The following is a 16,267-nucleotide window of genomic DNA, read 5'->3' on the forward strand; positions in this document are numbered from 1 at the left end:
CATAGTGCAGGTTGGACATGGCAATGCAGTCACACTGGGGAAGCCACATCATTTAGTGGCTGGGATTTGGGTCATTCAGCAGCTGCTTTAAAAAAAATAAAAGAGGTATTTTAAGCAGCAACCCAAAGAGGGGAGAACCAGCAGGAAGTGTCAAGCTGTGGAGCAGTGGCAGAGAAAGGCTGTTAATTCTTGAAAATGGATGTGCGAGCTAATCCTTCCCTGCAAATACAGCCTGGTAAATAGTCAGCAGCCTTTTAAATGCCAGATCAGCTCTTACTTAAATGGCACTTTGCTTTATTATTTATTTATTAATTTATTTTGTTTTATTTATTTGTTTTATTTGCTTTTAATAGCTTTGAATAAAGGGATGATCTCTGTCTGGCACTGTGTTGTCATGGTTCCTTGGTTGCAGTATCTGTGCAGGGATGTGTTGAGTTTGTCAGAGCTCAGGCTACGGCGGACCTTTCCCACCCACCCACGCCTCGGCACAGCCCCCCTCCCCACGCTCGGAGCCGTCGTGCCCACCCCGCTGGATGCACAGAGCGGTGCGGTGCCGTGCGGGATGGCTGGGTGTGAATGGAAGCAGGAGCCGGGTGTGTGGGGCTGAGCCGTGAAAAGGGGAAGAGAGGGAGAGGAGAGGATTAAGTGCAGGGATACCGGAGGAGAAGGTAAAGCTTCGTCTGGCTTCCGAAGGGAAGGGTTAACCGAGGAAAGGTAAATGTGCTCTGCGGGCAGCAGGTAGTCAGCAGGCGACAGTGTTGCTGTGGTATTTGTGGGAGGGCGGGGAAGCGGAAGGGCTCGGAGGGTACCGAGCTTGTGGGCAGAATGTAAGCAAATAAAAAGCCTGTCCGTAGGTCTGCAGATACGGTCCAGGGATGCTGGCTGAGGAAGCAGAGGGCTGGCAGGGAACTGCAGAGCCTCTGGGTCCTGGGAGCCCGGCATGCCAGAGGGGAGAGAGGCGGGCAGGAAAGGGTGGCTGCAGGTAACCCCTGCCGTGGGGAGAGGCTGGGGGCAGCCAGCGGGGGACAGAAGGAGGGGGCACAACCCGCCCGAGGGGCTGGCAGCTGGGTTTGCCCTTGGCGGGGGCATCGCTCCTCGTCTTGCCGTGCCCAGTGTTGTCACCCTGCAGGCGACGCAAGGCACCAGGGCTGGAGAGGGCAACCTGTCCTTTCGTCCCTCCTTTTTGCTTGATATTTCCGTCTCTGTGTGTGCATTTTTGTGTAGAGGGCTGGTGGCTGCTCTTGCATCCCCCTCTCTCCTTTTGCCAGAGAGCAGCAGGCAGAGCCCAAGCTGGCATGCTGCTTGGTTTCCTGGAGGGATCTGTGCCACTTGGTGGCACTAAAAAGTTGTGCTGAAGCCCGGTGCTCGTCCATACAAAAAGCCCCCTCGTCCCCCAGTCCGGTGCGGCAGCGGAGTGCCCGGGAGCCCGGCACCGCCACCTGGGAGGACAGCAAACTTCGGGGGGGGGGCAGCTTGCAAAAGGTCGCCGGTACCGCAGGGGTAAACTCTTCCCCGCGGCTCCGTTTTAAACAGTTTTTTTTTTCTTTTCTTTTTTTTTTTCTTTTTCTTTTTTTTTCTTCCTGCCTTTGGATGATGCTGTTCTGAACCGATTACCGCTTTCTTACTTGCCAGAGCGTAGTGTCAGAGAGAGGTGTCTGTTTGTAGGGGGACTTTACAACCTTCCGAGCATCTGGAGAGATCTCCTCACAGGGCAGAACGCCGGGTTAGCTCACTATAAACATAGAGAGATTGCAAATGTGAGGAAGGGCGGAGGTGTTTAAGCAGGTGGGTCAGGCTGCAGCAAGTATTTAGGAAGACCAAGGCTGTGGTGGCAGAGAGCAAAGACCCATCTGTTGTTTCATCGTTTGTTTGTTTATTCCTCCTCCTCATGCCTTCCCCCTCCCTTAAATCCAGGCACCGTTCACGCCTCTTGCAAATGAGATTTGGGCGATGCTGAGAGAACAGCGTGTTGCATGGCGTGTATGTGCATGCATTCGCGGGGGTAGGATACTCGGTCCTCAGCATTTGCCTGTGATCAGAAGAAAATAGGATGTGCCCATAGCTGGAGGAGTGACAATGCTAGCCGAGTGGGGCTCACCTGCTGGCGATCTTTGCAGAGGCATTTGAGGATTATTCAGCTCCAGAAGGTCTGTGTGAAGAGTGCTGTCTCTGCCGTGGCTGAAAATAGGAGGTGCCTACCCCTACCTGTCTTAATTATTGCCACCAAAAGGACCATCTTGCCACCACTGTGGGAAGAAGCACTTGCTGCCACTGACAAGGTAATGCTGTGGGTTGGGAGAGGGTATTTATGTGCCCTGGATTGTGGACAGAAACCTTGTGGGTGAAGGAGGGACTCTTCCCCCCCTCTCCTTCCCTTCTTGCTTTTGCTCTGTGCCCTGGTTGATGGAGGACTAGCACAACTCCTGGGGCACCAACAAGCCAACTGGTGGGGTGTCTCTCTAGGGGCTGCAGGGGCATCACGGGGGCAGGGTGCTGGAGGGCAGCTGGCACTGATCCCTCCCTAGGAGCGTGATTTTTGTGGGGCTGCAGGGACTGGGGGTACGGTCATACCTGGGCTTGGTGATGTGATGATGTGTGTGATACAGTCCCTCTGCTCACAAGTGGGGATTTGTCTTGCTAGAAAGGTATAATGGAAATGGAAATGTATTTGTTTTCCAGAGACAGCCAGGCTTAGCTCAGCCATAGACTTTTCTGTGTGACCTTGGGACAAATCACTTGGCTCTGCTTGGTGAGTCCCGTCTGTTACTTATTTAATAACCAAAGATAATCCCCCCACATGCAAAAATGATTCATTATAGGTTGAGGGGGACAGTGATAGCACTAGCCGAGCAAGGAGACAGAGACCTAAGTCCCAGTGTGGATGCACACATGCATGTCTGTCTGTGTGCACAGCCGCTTAGTTGTGGCAGCGCAGGTGGCTATGTTGGGAGTTAACCTCGTTCAGTAGTTTTCTCTAAGACCCAGATCTATGCATTTATTTGTAAAAATGCGATCCTGCCTGCCAAATGTGACCACCGTGGCAATTTCTACCACCGGTTGAGTTCTAGGTTGTTTTATTTTTGTCTTCCCCTTCCCCAGACCTGCCTGGCGGCAGCCGCCGGCGGCGGGCGGTGCTCAGCACCAGGGACAGCGTCCGCTCCTCGCTGCCCGCTGCCCCGCCCGCCGGCTGCGCTGTCCCGCACCCTGGGGCTCCACCGCCCCGGCAGCCCCACTCACATCCCGTCTCTTCCCTGAGAAGCAATTTCCGGTGGTGGGGAGGGGGTGACTGGGTACAGTAGGGAGAGCCAGGACGTTTCTTTCTCCTAGTCTTGAAGAAAATGTAGGGGATCATCTCAAAAGTGGCAGAGGATCGTCTTGAAAATACACCACCCTAAATCCTGAAAGGGAAAGATGTATAGAGGAGTTAACTGCCAGGCTCTTTAAATTCCCTATCATTTGTTTTTTTTTAATTACCATATTCCTAAAAATTTCTATTGCATGCTAATCTTTTGTGAATTCTCAAATACTTTGACTACATTTTAATATTCATGTTACATGATCACAGCATTGATCATTATTTCAAATATTCACAGAGTATTTTTTGGGTCTCTATATGGCTTTTCTGTCATTTTATCTTCCTGCATTGTTATGACGTTGCTGGCATAGTGGTAGTACTGGCATCCCACCATAACCACTCTTGTTGCAACTTGCTGGAAAATGTTTTCTGAAACTGATATTGCCTTTTCTTGATCACCTCCTCCATCCCATACAGTTTTATTAATTGTTAAAATGTCTAGGATTATAGATGAAAACACACCTGGGCTATTAGTTCCTGCATCACATGGTGTAAGTGGGTTTTGGTAACAGCAGCAATATGTAGTACATTTGGCAAAATTACAGAGATCATCGTAAGTTTCCCTGGGAAGTTAAGCATCTACATATTAAAGCCAAAATTGTTTCAGCAACCTGAAAGCGTGTGTAAACACAACACAGGGAAGAACTTCCAGAGATTGCTGAGGATCTTGTTGATAATTAAAGGATTCTCTGGTTATTAGCTATGAAGAAATCAACACTTCAGTCTGTCATTTCCAGTGGATGTTCTTATCAAATGGTAAAAATTCTTCCTTGCTGCTCAGCTTTTTCATATTTCTAAGTGGAATTATGGAAAACTGTTTTTTGTAGTCTCTCCTTTCTCATGAAGCCGGGTTTATTTTTTTTTTTTTTTTTTTTTTTTTTTGTCAAAGAGCTTGATCTAATGTCCACTGGAATTTGCAGAACTGATAATAAAATGAAAAATGTTTGCTTGATTTTTTTTGTTTTGTTTTGTTTTGTTTTATTTGGGGACAGAAAAATTAAACCATAGTAGAAATCTCAAAACAGAAGAGGGTGCTCATATATTTTGATTTTCAAATAAAGACCATTTGAGAGCATCAGGTTTTGTGTGACCAAAGTGCATTATCTCTGAGGAATGGGTAGGGGGGACCTCTTCCTGCAAAATGAGCCTCCCCAGAACATTGGGAGATAGATTGCCAGAACAGCTTGAATGTAATGCTTGGAGTTTGAAATGTCATAGCAGAACTCAGCAAAGCTTAGCATCCTGAGTGTACTTTCTCCTAACATTGGTCCAAATCAAGATGAGCTGAGAGGTCACTCTCTTTATGTAACTGTTTCTAAGGCTGTTCCATATTTTGCTAGTGTAAAGTCTTCACTGTGAGAGAAGTGACATGACTGACTCTGAACCAGTAATTCAGTTGCTGCTTGCTATGGTTTTGTCTTCTCTGATGACAAAACATAGGTTAATTCCTTGGAATATACTGATTTGATCCATATCCATATATATTATCTTATTTGTTCTGGATTTAAATTAATTGTGGTAGGTATTGTAAATTAATGCCTAGAAAGCATTAATCAGCAAGTACAATGGCTTAAAGTTATACAAACACAACATATAAGTAAATTTTGTCACTACTAGTGAATGGATTTTAAGAACATTAGTTTTTGTGATTTTTCTGATCCTAAAAATCCTTTAAGGAGACCCTTAAACTTTAGATAAGTCTTTACAGATATTTGACCAATAGTATTCTTCTTCTGACAAGCACAGAACATTTTCTTAAGTGCTTTCCTGGACAGGGCCATGAGTTCTATTACAGCACTGTTCTTTGATTAAATAATCCAATGTTTTATTTTTATTATTTAAATCTGCCCGGAGATTCAGAAAATATGAACGAGCCTGCTGTAAACTTACGAAAGTGCAACAAACAAGAAACACAAAGGGAAGCGTTGGTACTTCTCCCTTTTATTTATATTTTTTCCCCCCATGATAGAGATGAGAATAAATAAAACCATGTCCCTCTGCCGAGTGGATGTGTTGCCTGCTAGAGGCCAAGGTCCAGGAGGGCTCGGACTGCGCAGCGCAGGTGCCGCGCTGCGGGCTCGCTAGTGGGCGCTGCTATAATGATGCAAGCCCCGGCAGAAAGGGGGTCACCCTGCAGCTTTCAACACACTTACACCTGCGGGAGCAGAAGCCCTTAACAGCAGTCAGATGCATCCCTTGTAAAAACTCTCAGCCACTAATATAGTGGAAAATCAGCTCTTTGTGAACTGCTGCTTGCAGTCTGATTTTTGATCAAGTTGTTTAATTAGTGCCCTTAGATATTAGAGCGCTTTTTGTTTCTTTTGGTCTTTACAGACAACAAGTGCAGATGGATATGAATTTGAGATTGGTATGATTTTGAAAGATTTATGTATTTTTAATAATGAGAGATTTCCATGATGTTTCATGGAATATTACAGATGCTCATTTTCTACTCGGTTAAACCTCAACATGAAGTAGCTGGCACTCTGCCCTAAGGGAACAGCTGAGAATTTCTTCTGACAGAGTCTGGCATGAAGTTTACATTGCTAGGGAGAACAGAGGTCACAGGAACATGTTGAGTGCTTCATCAGGTCTGTGTCTTCAGTCATCTGGGTAGTATGTAAACTTTTGTCTAGGGCAAGACTCAACAAAGGACAGATAGGCCATGTTATTTTTCTGTCCTACTTCTTCTGCAGTTGCTCCAAGCCTCAGGTTAGTGTACCAAAGACTGAGACCAAAGTGTCCTCTGTTGTTAAAGCCTGTGACTTCAGGATAAGTTTGTAGTTAGATCCATAACAGAAATAAGCAAGAAACCTTGACACACCAGTAAATAAGTACCTCATCCCATTTGGCTTACGTTTCTGTAAATTTGGGATAAGTCCACTGATGATGAAGAAATTGAACAGTGTGCAAAATAAATGTGACTGTAAGTGCTGTGCAAGTTGCCCATCAATGGAAACAAAACATATAAATTATTAACTGGGAAACAATTCCCATTACTTTGTGCATGCACTCAGGAGTTCACTGTCTTTGAAACTGCTGATACCTCTGTTCTCAATCTGAGCACTATAGCATGTCAAATTCCCTTTAGGATTATCTCTAACAAATTAAACAAGAGTTATACTTAAGCTTATGAAATTTTACTTAATTTTGTTTTAGTACTGATCCTGTTTGTAATAATAAGCTGCCTGTAGTAAGAAAGAATAGTAATGAAAATGTGGAGGGACTTGTATGTGATTCTTCTGGGAGAGAAGCACAGTGAAATTGTATATTTGAATAGTTCCCTTGGCCATCTTCTCTTCAGGAAGACTTTCTCCAGGAAATATAATTAGTGTGCTTAGTCTATCAGCTCTCTGCTCAGTCATTTTGCCTGAAATAGGATTTGTTACCTGATTATTCTCAGGATATCTCCTCATGGCATGGCCAGCTGTGCCCATGAGAAGGATGACAGGAAATAAACACCAATTGAAACACTGAAAATTCTGTTTAAATATATATTAAAAGAATATTTTTACTGTGACTATGGTCAAACAGGTTGCCCAAAAGAGTTGTTGTGTCTCCATCCTCAGAGATATTAAGAACCTGACAGGACATGAAGCTAAGAAATTTGTTTTAATTGAACTTACGGTAAGCAGAGGGAGTGGACCACATAACTTCCTGAAGTGCCTTTTCACCTCATCCATTCTGTTCTTAAGTTTATGAGTGCAAGACCAGGGAACCAGATCTCTATAATGCAACACAAATACATTGAAATATTTGTCAAAATAAATTCCAAGTTGTTTCATTACATTGTGAAAATATTGACTTCAGGTGCTTTGGATGTGGATCCTAAGCCTGATACTATAAAACAGAAACAGTGTTCTCAGTGTAATTAGGAACATTTTAAGTCCCAAGTAAATTGATCTTAGCTTTAATAAAGAGAAGACAATTCATTAATTGTGGAGCAGCTGTAGCCTGCATCTGGACCCTTCTTTCCCCTTGGATGCCATGGAGGGGAAAGATTTTATTGCTTTCAGAAATAGGAATCCCCCAGCTATGATATATCCTAGTATTGTGGAACCAGAAATATGAAGGAGACCTTCAGCTTTGTCTCACTCTTTACCCTGTTATTTTTTTACTGATAGACACAACTATAAGCAGAGAAGAGCAAACAGCTGCTCTTTGGAGGGAAGGAAGTTAAAATGGTCTTCCTTCCCTCTCTTTCTCATATATTCTGTATGGAAAATTTTAATCCATAGACACAAGACCAAAAAATTTGGTGAATATGTGCAGCAGAATTAAAATGGTGGATTGGATTTTTTTTGTACCACAAGGTCATCCCAAGCCCCTGTTTGAACTCTCTCTGTTTGCATACCTGCAGATTCAAAGGCAGGTAGGTTATACAAAGGCATCTAATTGTATATCCAGTTACAGTCTGCAGCAGAGCTGGCACTTGTCTATATATACTCGTGTTCTGGATATGTAGCCTAACTTTGAGAAGTTCAGAAAAATAAGTATCCATGGTGTTAAGTAAGAGAGTACTATTTCATTTCAAATGTTAGTAAGTTTATAAATAATTAATTTTTTTTAAAAGTCGTAACACATTCAATTAATTAAAGGTATAAGAATTTAAGAGCTCTGATCTTGCACAAGGATATCCCTTGTAGCTCGTCCTTTTGACTGGTCAAATTATATGGTACCAACTTCAGAGTGATGGAATAAATAATTGCAAGACATAAGCAATAGATAGTCTGTAATTAGGGACTAATTAACCTGAACTGAATTGCTGTTATTCTTTAATGGCAAAGGGTTGCAGTATTGATAAGCCTACTCTTCACAGAATAAAAAAACCCAAACCTTCTTGAAGTGTTTTACAGTTGTTTGAAACTTATTTTATTTTTAGCACTTTATATTACTAAAATTAATATAACATGAACTTATTAATATTGCAATTAACATTTAAATATTATATTAAATGCTTCCTCATTTTAAGGATTTATATTTATTTGGGAATACTCACTCAAACTCATTCACTCCTCTGTAAAAATAATTTACAATTTATACATCTAGGTAAAATAATAGAGAAAACCTCAAGCATCAAGCAGAAGAATGTTTTTATATTTGTGTTTCTCATCTTCAAAAGCAGGAAGAGTTTAATTGCGTCACTATATTGAATGAACTAGCTTTGAGGAGTAAATTCAAGATTAAAATCCTGTGAGATTTTCAACTCAAAGAACCAGAGGTAGATTTTCTATGGCCATGATTTCTTTCACTTTACAGTAGGTGCTGTTAGTCATTGTTAATGGATTAGAAGTGATTGGTGGTGTCTGAAATGTATGAAATTCTAATTTTTTTATTGCATCAAAAGATTTATGTCAATAAAACTGAGACTGGGGTCTTCCCCAGAATTTTGCAGTTGTTTTGTTAAAAATGAAATTGGACATATTGGTTCCCTATGTAGCTCAGCATCTTAGATTTAAAAGTGCACTTACATTTCTGTACTACCAGTGTATTCACTGACAGGTAAGATGGTATTTAATGTGCTCAGGGATCAAGACCTGGCAAACAACTGTTTAAGCACTATATTTAAAACTGGAAACCTTCTGCTACAAATCCATTTCCAGATGCAAATATATTTTCTAGTTCCACAGGGTAACCACAGCCCAAGATGTGAAGTGTTTGCTGATTTATTTATTTATTTGTCCTTCAGCAACAGCGAAGATGAGTGCAGATTGCATTTCAGTCTATAGGTAAATGCAGCTGATCAAATATTTTGGGGATTAGTGCGTCTGTATCATCTTTGTGTTGACTTCTTGATACCAGTGGAGTCTGTAGGGTTGTGTACAGTATAAGGATTTTTCAAATTGCTTTTTGATGATTTTTGAAGTAAGGATGCAAAAGGTGAAAGGTGAAAATAATTCTATTGCTTTGCTGTTTTAGAATTATTGTTTCTTTGCTTAAAACAAATGTAAATATTAATAACAAAAACAGTTTTCTTAATCTTGCTTAAAAGCCAACTTATTTCATGTTGTATCTTGCAAAATAAAAACAGATTTATACATTCTACATTCCTCAGAATAACAGCTTTGGGTGTCAACAGCACTTTCCTAGTGCTGGAATGGATAATAGAGTGCAGCCAAGGTTATATTAGTGTGGCATATGCATATTAGAGACATAGAAAATGTCTGAAATTAAAGGGAGTTGTTTTCGAAGACGTGTTAGAAATGGCAACACACCTTTCTTCTGTAGAACTAAATGCTTGCCAGTCTTTTGTGTGTTTGAAAACATTTCCCCAAAGAATTTTTATACATGTTTGTCAAAAAAAAAGATGATTTAAGACAGCAGAAGTAGAAGCCTAAGATTGTAAAACACTCAAGTGAAATTAAGTTTTCTAGCTTGAAAATGATGAAAGCAAGCATATGCAGTAGACAATGTATTACAGGTATTGATTGCTGTAGAAATAGGTGTAATTTTAGAAGAGATTGTAAGATATTGTATCTTAATATATAAGACATATTTTGCTGACTTTATAAATAATTTTAAAGATCTTTCTCTTATTTATTAATTTTTGAAGGGTATGAGGATTATGACCTCGTGTGCAGCTCTGCATAGCTGTCCACTTGGAGATGATGGTGACTCCTTAGAGGACAGATGCCAACTCCTGGTTAACAATCAGTATAGTGCTCCTTCTGTCCAGAAGATTTGATAACTGCTTTTCATCAGCTCTCCAACTTTTTTTCCATCATGTTGTCTCTACCAGCCTAAAATTTCCTAAAATGGTCCTTTTGCTGTTCCTTGCAATCCTGCTGTTGAAGGAAGATGTCTGTGGGAACTTTGGGCTTTTGGTTTCAGCACAGGCAAATGAGAGAAGAGTGGTTGCACACATGCCTGGTGATATTATCATTGGAGCTCTATTCTCTGTCCATCACCAACCAACTGTTGACAAAGTTCATGAGAGGAAATGTGGAGAGGTAAGAGAGCAATATGGTATTCAGAGAGTGGAGGCAATGCTACATACCCTTGACAGAATTAATTTGGACCCCACACTGTTGCCAAACATAACATTAGGATGTGAAATAAGGGACTCCTGCTGGCATTCTGCTGTGGCTCTGGAGCAGAGCATTGAATTTATAAGGGACTCTCTCATTTCTTCAGAAGAAGAGGAAGGGATGGTGCGATGTGTGGATGGATCATCATCGTCTTTCCGCTCCAAGAAACCCATTGTTGGTGTCATTGGGCCTGGCTCCAGCTCAGTTGCTATCCAGGTCCAGAACTTGTTGCAGCTTTTCAATATACCTCAGATTGCTTATTCTGCCACAAGCATGGACCTAAGTGACAAAACTCTGTTCAAGTATTTTATGAGAGTGGTGCCATCTGACGCACAGCAAGCAAAGGCGATGGTGGACATTGTCAAACGCTATAACTGGACTTATGTTTCTGCTGTACACACTGAAGGTAAGAGGTTGCTTTTTACCATACAAAAATGCCTTGGAAATACTCTGGTGTGGTCTAATTGATGGATGATGATAGTTTGACGTCGTTGCATTTTTGCCAGTCAGCTGTCAACAGTATAGACTTTAACTTTACTTAATAATAATTTTACATTTTTTCTGGGTCTGAAGTAGCATTTGAAGTAGCATCATGTTGTCAATGGCTGAAAACATATTTTAAAACACAGATGGTGTGTGCTCTAGGGCCACTCATTGGTAAAAGTGCTTGACCTGGGGTCTCCAAACTAAATTCAATTTAGTTGAGATTTATTTATTTTTGTTTATCTACTAATATGTAGAATAATAATTATGACTATTTTAGAATCAATGGGTAGTGAGAAAGCATCTGGTCTTAGTACAGATGAGAGCTAAATCATCATTTGAAACTGTAGCTGAGTCAGAATGTGTTCCTGCTTAATGTCTGAGCCAGAGAGACACAGGTACTAGAAAATATGCAATTCTGGCTAATATTTGAATGCAAATTGTTCCAGCTCCTCAAAATAGATATCTTTTTATTGTTTTTACAGTACTCAATGGAGTATTGCACCACTTCTTCCTCTGCCTATGGGCATTGGTTTTGGGAGAGAGAAAGGGAAGTTCCCTTGAATTCCCTCACATATTTATGCTCCATCAGGTGTCCAGAAAATTAGAACTGTGTGCTAAATTTTTTTCCTCTTTTAATTTATTTGACACAAAGCTTAAGCCTTTTATCCAGAGTTCAGAAGAGTATGTGATTAAAGGGAAATGCTATGGAAAAGCGCACTTGATTTCATTATTCCTTGTACTGATAGAATTGAGTTCATCTTGCTAGAAGTGACTAGAATTTGATACTGTCTTAAGGGCAAGTTTCATCAGGCCTTGCCTAATGACACCACCATTTAAGGAGTTTTATGGAATTAAGTTCTGTGATGAATTTTAGGACCTCACCACATTGCCTCTGTTCAAAGAGACAGATGCTGAAAGGCAGGCTCAGAATACAATCTGAGAATGAAAAATGTTAAGAGATTGAGTAGTGGTGGTGACGTTGCTGAACAGTGGCAGATGCTGCTGGCTTTGTTACAACCAAGAGAGAGCAGATTGCCCTTCCTGCACACTATATTTCTCTGGCAGGCTTTATACTATTCAAAGCCCCTTCTGAGGAGATGCTGGTCCAGTGGTATAATGTCGAGATGTCTTTCCTCCTACAGATATGCAGAGAACTTATTCTGCAGCATTAAAAAAAAAAAAAAAGTTAGAATTTGCATGCAGATTGCTGCAACCATGTTTCCATCATTACAGTGAACTGTTAAATAGCTGAAGCTTTTTTTTTTTTTTTTTTGTATGGAGATGCATGGATAGAGTAACAGTTTAATTTAAAACTTGTTCAAAAGTTTCTAAATCTAAAACAGTGTTCAAAACAGCGTATAAATCACTCTACATGACATCATGTTGTGAGGGTATTCTGTACCAGCTGATGCCTTTGGCATGGTTAGATGTGCAGCTTCCCCTTCACAAATATGTATGGTCAAAAGTCATGCCACTAACAATAGCATAAGCTTTTATATCTTGAATACTTTTCATGACTCATCTAGTTTTTACAATGGACAACTTTTACACCTCTCCCTATTGAGATGGGATGTTTTTTATATTCAGTGTGGGAATAGTCATGCCTATATCAAAGTCTGATTCTTCACAGAGTGAAAATATGTCCTTTTTCCGCTTTCTGAGGACACCCTTTGGAGCAGATGGTAACATATGGCACGTTAATCTTACGGCAAAGGAACTTTGTACTGTGCACTGGAAAGAGGGGAATAGGGACACAAGGGCTGGAGTGGGACATAGGTGTTAGGGGCAAGGCAAGAAGTAAATGAGAGAAGAGCTGAATGTGAAGAAGGGGAAAAAATTATATATGTAGTACAACATGTGCCTATTTCTGCTGTTATTAAAGTGGATATGGTAGGTGGAGCGTTGTTAAAACCTGAGACCTCATTCATAGCATATTTACAGGAATATAATTTTGGACTTCAGTGAAAGAACATTAAACTTGGAGGAATCTTATGATCCTATCTTCTAGTTGCATAATCTGGTAAAGATGATGAATAGACTCTCCAGGTAAATAACATCAAAAGTTTTATTACAATAGAACAGATGGTATTTAGGACAGAATAAAAAAATATTAGCTGATCAAGATACTTCTTTGAAATGTGACAATATATGATGTTCAGGGCACTTTCTAAGGACTATGGCACATGTTATCCCTTGCATTTTTTTTAAACCACCTTTAAAAAACCCTACACAATAATACTAAACAAAAAGGAATCGAGTACATAAGCAAAAGAGAGATTATATATTTATTTATTTATTTGTTGTAATTATTCCTTCATTTTAATATGGCATCTTGTAACTTATTCTAAATATGCCACTCAACTCAGTGTCCTACATTCACAGGTATTATTTCAAAGCAGAAAGAAAAAATTTTGAATCCTGCTCCTTGAGATTTTTACTGATGTAGGATCCCAGAAAATCCCATAGAAGGTAGTCCTCCTTTTCACACATAGAAGGTAGTTCTGGCCAGCTACATTCATTATCTTTAGCTAATTTTCATTCATTAATTTGCTTATAAACCAGATACTTCTGATCTTTATGGTCATATTCTGATCAATATGATCCTTGGCTTCTGTGAATGATTTCCATGGACAGGGAGGATCCTCTCCTCCAAAGCTGGATGGAGAGCAAGAAAGAGACGTGAAAAGCCTGTTAGTTTCATTCTTTTGGTAGTCTCATCAGCAGATAAATTTATAGGTCTCTTTTGCATCTCTTGTAAGAAAAGCCTGGAATACATCAACAGTATCATAATAAAAAACTTCTTGTTTGAATCTTTCCTTATGAACTTACTAATTATCTTTGTTTGCAGTGGATTAATGTTTTGGAAGGTTGATCTGAAGCTGTGTTGTTAAATCCTTACTTAAGACTTACAGATTTAAAATACACAAAAAATGTTGATTCTTGTAAACTTTGTTCCTTTGACATTTAGCATTACAAATTAGAGTAGGTGATGCCTCCAGGTTTACAAGTGACCTCTAAAAGTAAATTTTTTTCCTAAAAATGGGAAGGTAGCAAGGATGGCTGTCAGTGTAGCTTTTGTAATTTTGAGGAGGAAGGTTCTTCAATCCCTTCAACAGAAAATGTGGGCAACAAATGAATGACATTTCTAATAAAAAAAAAAGTCGTATTTCTGTAGTGTATTTTACATAGACCAATCGGAAATCTTTGCAAATCTTAGTCTTGGGTTGTAGCTGTCTTTCTTGGTTCTGTCAGGAATCATTAGTGTCACCTTCCCCCTTTCTCCAACTGTTTCTTACATTGAATCACTTGTGGGACTCCACTCTGAAACAACCTGGCCTTAAAATAAAACTTTTTCATGCACAATGAGGGCTGTTTTCCAAAAAGGCATATGAGTTCTGAGGTTCAGTCCATGCTGTGGACCCATAAGCAGACAAGGTAGCAGTGCATGGCAGGGAGCTAGGAGTGAGCAGGAATGAGGGAAACTGGGATGTGAAACTCCTTGTACTAAGGACCTATTGCTCAAAGCCTGAAGAAACTGCCTCAACATTTATGGATTACTGCAAGAGGCATGCAAGGGTGTGCTGGAGCTCCTACTTGTCCAACTCTTTCCATTGATGTTACAGAATTTTTTTCCTCTTCTCTGGTAGGAGCATAGTTTAAACAAACTTTCCTTAAAATTAAACCAACATTCACTTCTTAAACCAACTTCACAGACGGACAGCAAGTCAATAATGCAGCTGAGAACTCTGTGTGTGCTTCTGTCTGAGAAAAAGTAGCACAGCAGAGAGAAGGCCCCTAATTTAGTCTCGCAGTCTTGCAAGAATGTTTGAGATACTTTTTAGCTTATTTAACTGTTGCCCACCTCTGTGGAGTGTATGCTCACAGGAAGGCATAGAGAGGGAAATTTGTGCACGTGTTTTTAGGTGGTGATGGTTGGCATGCAGGCGGGCCATGCAGCTCATGCACCGTGGGGATTTTCCTCAGCCTTCTCTTACTTAACCACTTGACACCACAGTGAATCGAAAATGGTGGGAGAAATCTGGAAGAGGCTGGCTGGCTTCCAAAAGAGACAGAGTTGCCTGTTTACCTCATTTCCCATATGAAAGCATTCCCTGGTCTTTTTGAAAGATCAAAGAAAAATATGTGCAATTTTCTCCAGTCACTGAGGTTTGAAAGCCTCATTCTGAAAGCCAGTTTGAACTCAGTACCCTCCTGTTACGCAGACTGACATTTGGATCAGGCCTTCCTAGTCAGCAACAAGATCAATCCCTAAGAATCTCTGGTAAAAATTTGCCTGGAGTCAAAGGAATTAATAACTAGAAAGGCAATTTTCATTGCCATTGGAAACCATTTATTTTGTTGCACTGAAAGGGGTGAAGAGGTGATGTATGCTGGAAAAATAGAATTGTACAGGGGTACAATTGAAACACAATAAGCCAAATATATTGGGGGTGGCAAGGGAGGAATTTATTCTGGTTATGTAAAGGGTGTAATTTGCTTTTGAAGGCAGTCTTAAGAAATAAGACAGTTTGTTGACTTTTTCTTCAGGCAGCTCTGCAGGTAAACATTGAATGAAACTCATCCTCAAAGTCCTCTGTGTTTAACTTCACTTTTCTCCATTTAAATTAATCATAAGTGCATATAGAGAGATGATTCACATTCATTTTCTTGGGATGTAATTTGGCAAGCATAACAAAAGCAGACCTCTTTTTCCCTGCACATAAAGGTTATTTCTCACAGTTTCTTTCATTTTTGTTCAAATGTGTCTGGTTAAAAGACCATTTTTACCCCCATCGTTTGCTCCTAATTAAAAAGCTAAATCAAAATTAGTCATAGTCTGTGAGAATAAGATGAAGAAATGAATGAAAGGACTGCAACAAGTTGACATTAAACCATGTGCCTGGAAAAAACTGCACTTACATGAAGTCTTTGCATCAGACTCTAGATTTGTCTCCTTTAGAGAAAACAATTTTATCACGGTCAAAAATATTATTTGCTTTTCACAAAGTAATACAATTGAAATTTGCATTAATTTCATTTGAAGCAGACATGATATTTTTTCATGCTTTATATGCAGGAAAAAACCCCATGTTGAAACAATGTACCAAGAATATGCTAGTCCATGAAAATATTTTAATTTGCAGAAAAAAATCTATTTCTAAAAATCCATTTCTGAAAATTGACGAATTTCCTGTCTAAAGACTGGAGAGCATGCTATTCCAGTAATGTTTATTTTTTGCTATTGGGTAAAAATAATTATGCATTTGGAGTTTTCTGAAATTACTTTTCGATTGTTTCAAACATAAATTTTGAGATCAGAATTATCACAATTCGATATTCTCTTAATTACGTTAATCTTGCAGCAAAACTGAAAAATATCTCTCATCTGAAAGAAAAT

The 16,267-nt window shown here is 40.1% G+C and overlaps 1 protein-coding gene across 1 annotated transcript in view; it reads left to right on the forward strand.

Moving 5' to 3' along the window:
* Positions 1-1,957: 1,957 nt before the first annotated feature.
* Positions 1,958-16,267, forward strand: part of GRM5 (glutamate metabotropic receptor 5) — a 232,456-nt gene continuing 218,146 nt past the window's right edge. The window contains exons 1-2 of the mRNA XM_041483657.1: positions 1,958-2,279; positions 9,909-10,789. Of these exons, the coding sequence (XP_041339591.1) occupies positions 10,111-10,789 (679 nt within the window). The 5' untranslated portion in view covers positions 1,958-2,279; positions 9,909-10,110. The remainder of the gene's footprint in view (positions 2,280-9,908; positions 10,790-16,267) is intronic.

Source organism: Pyrgilauda ruficollis, unplaced genomic scaffold (assembly GCF_017590135.1).
Source record: "Pyrgilauda ruficollis isolate IOZ18807 unplaced genomic scaffold, ASM1759013v1 scaffold60, whole genome shotgun sequence".
Classification (NCBI taxonomy): domain Eukaryota; kingdom Metazoa; phylum Chordata; class Aves; order Passeriformes; family Passeridae; genus Pyrgilauda; species Pyrgilauda ruficollis.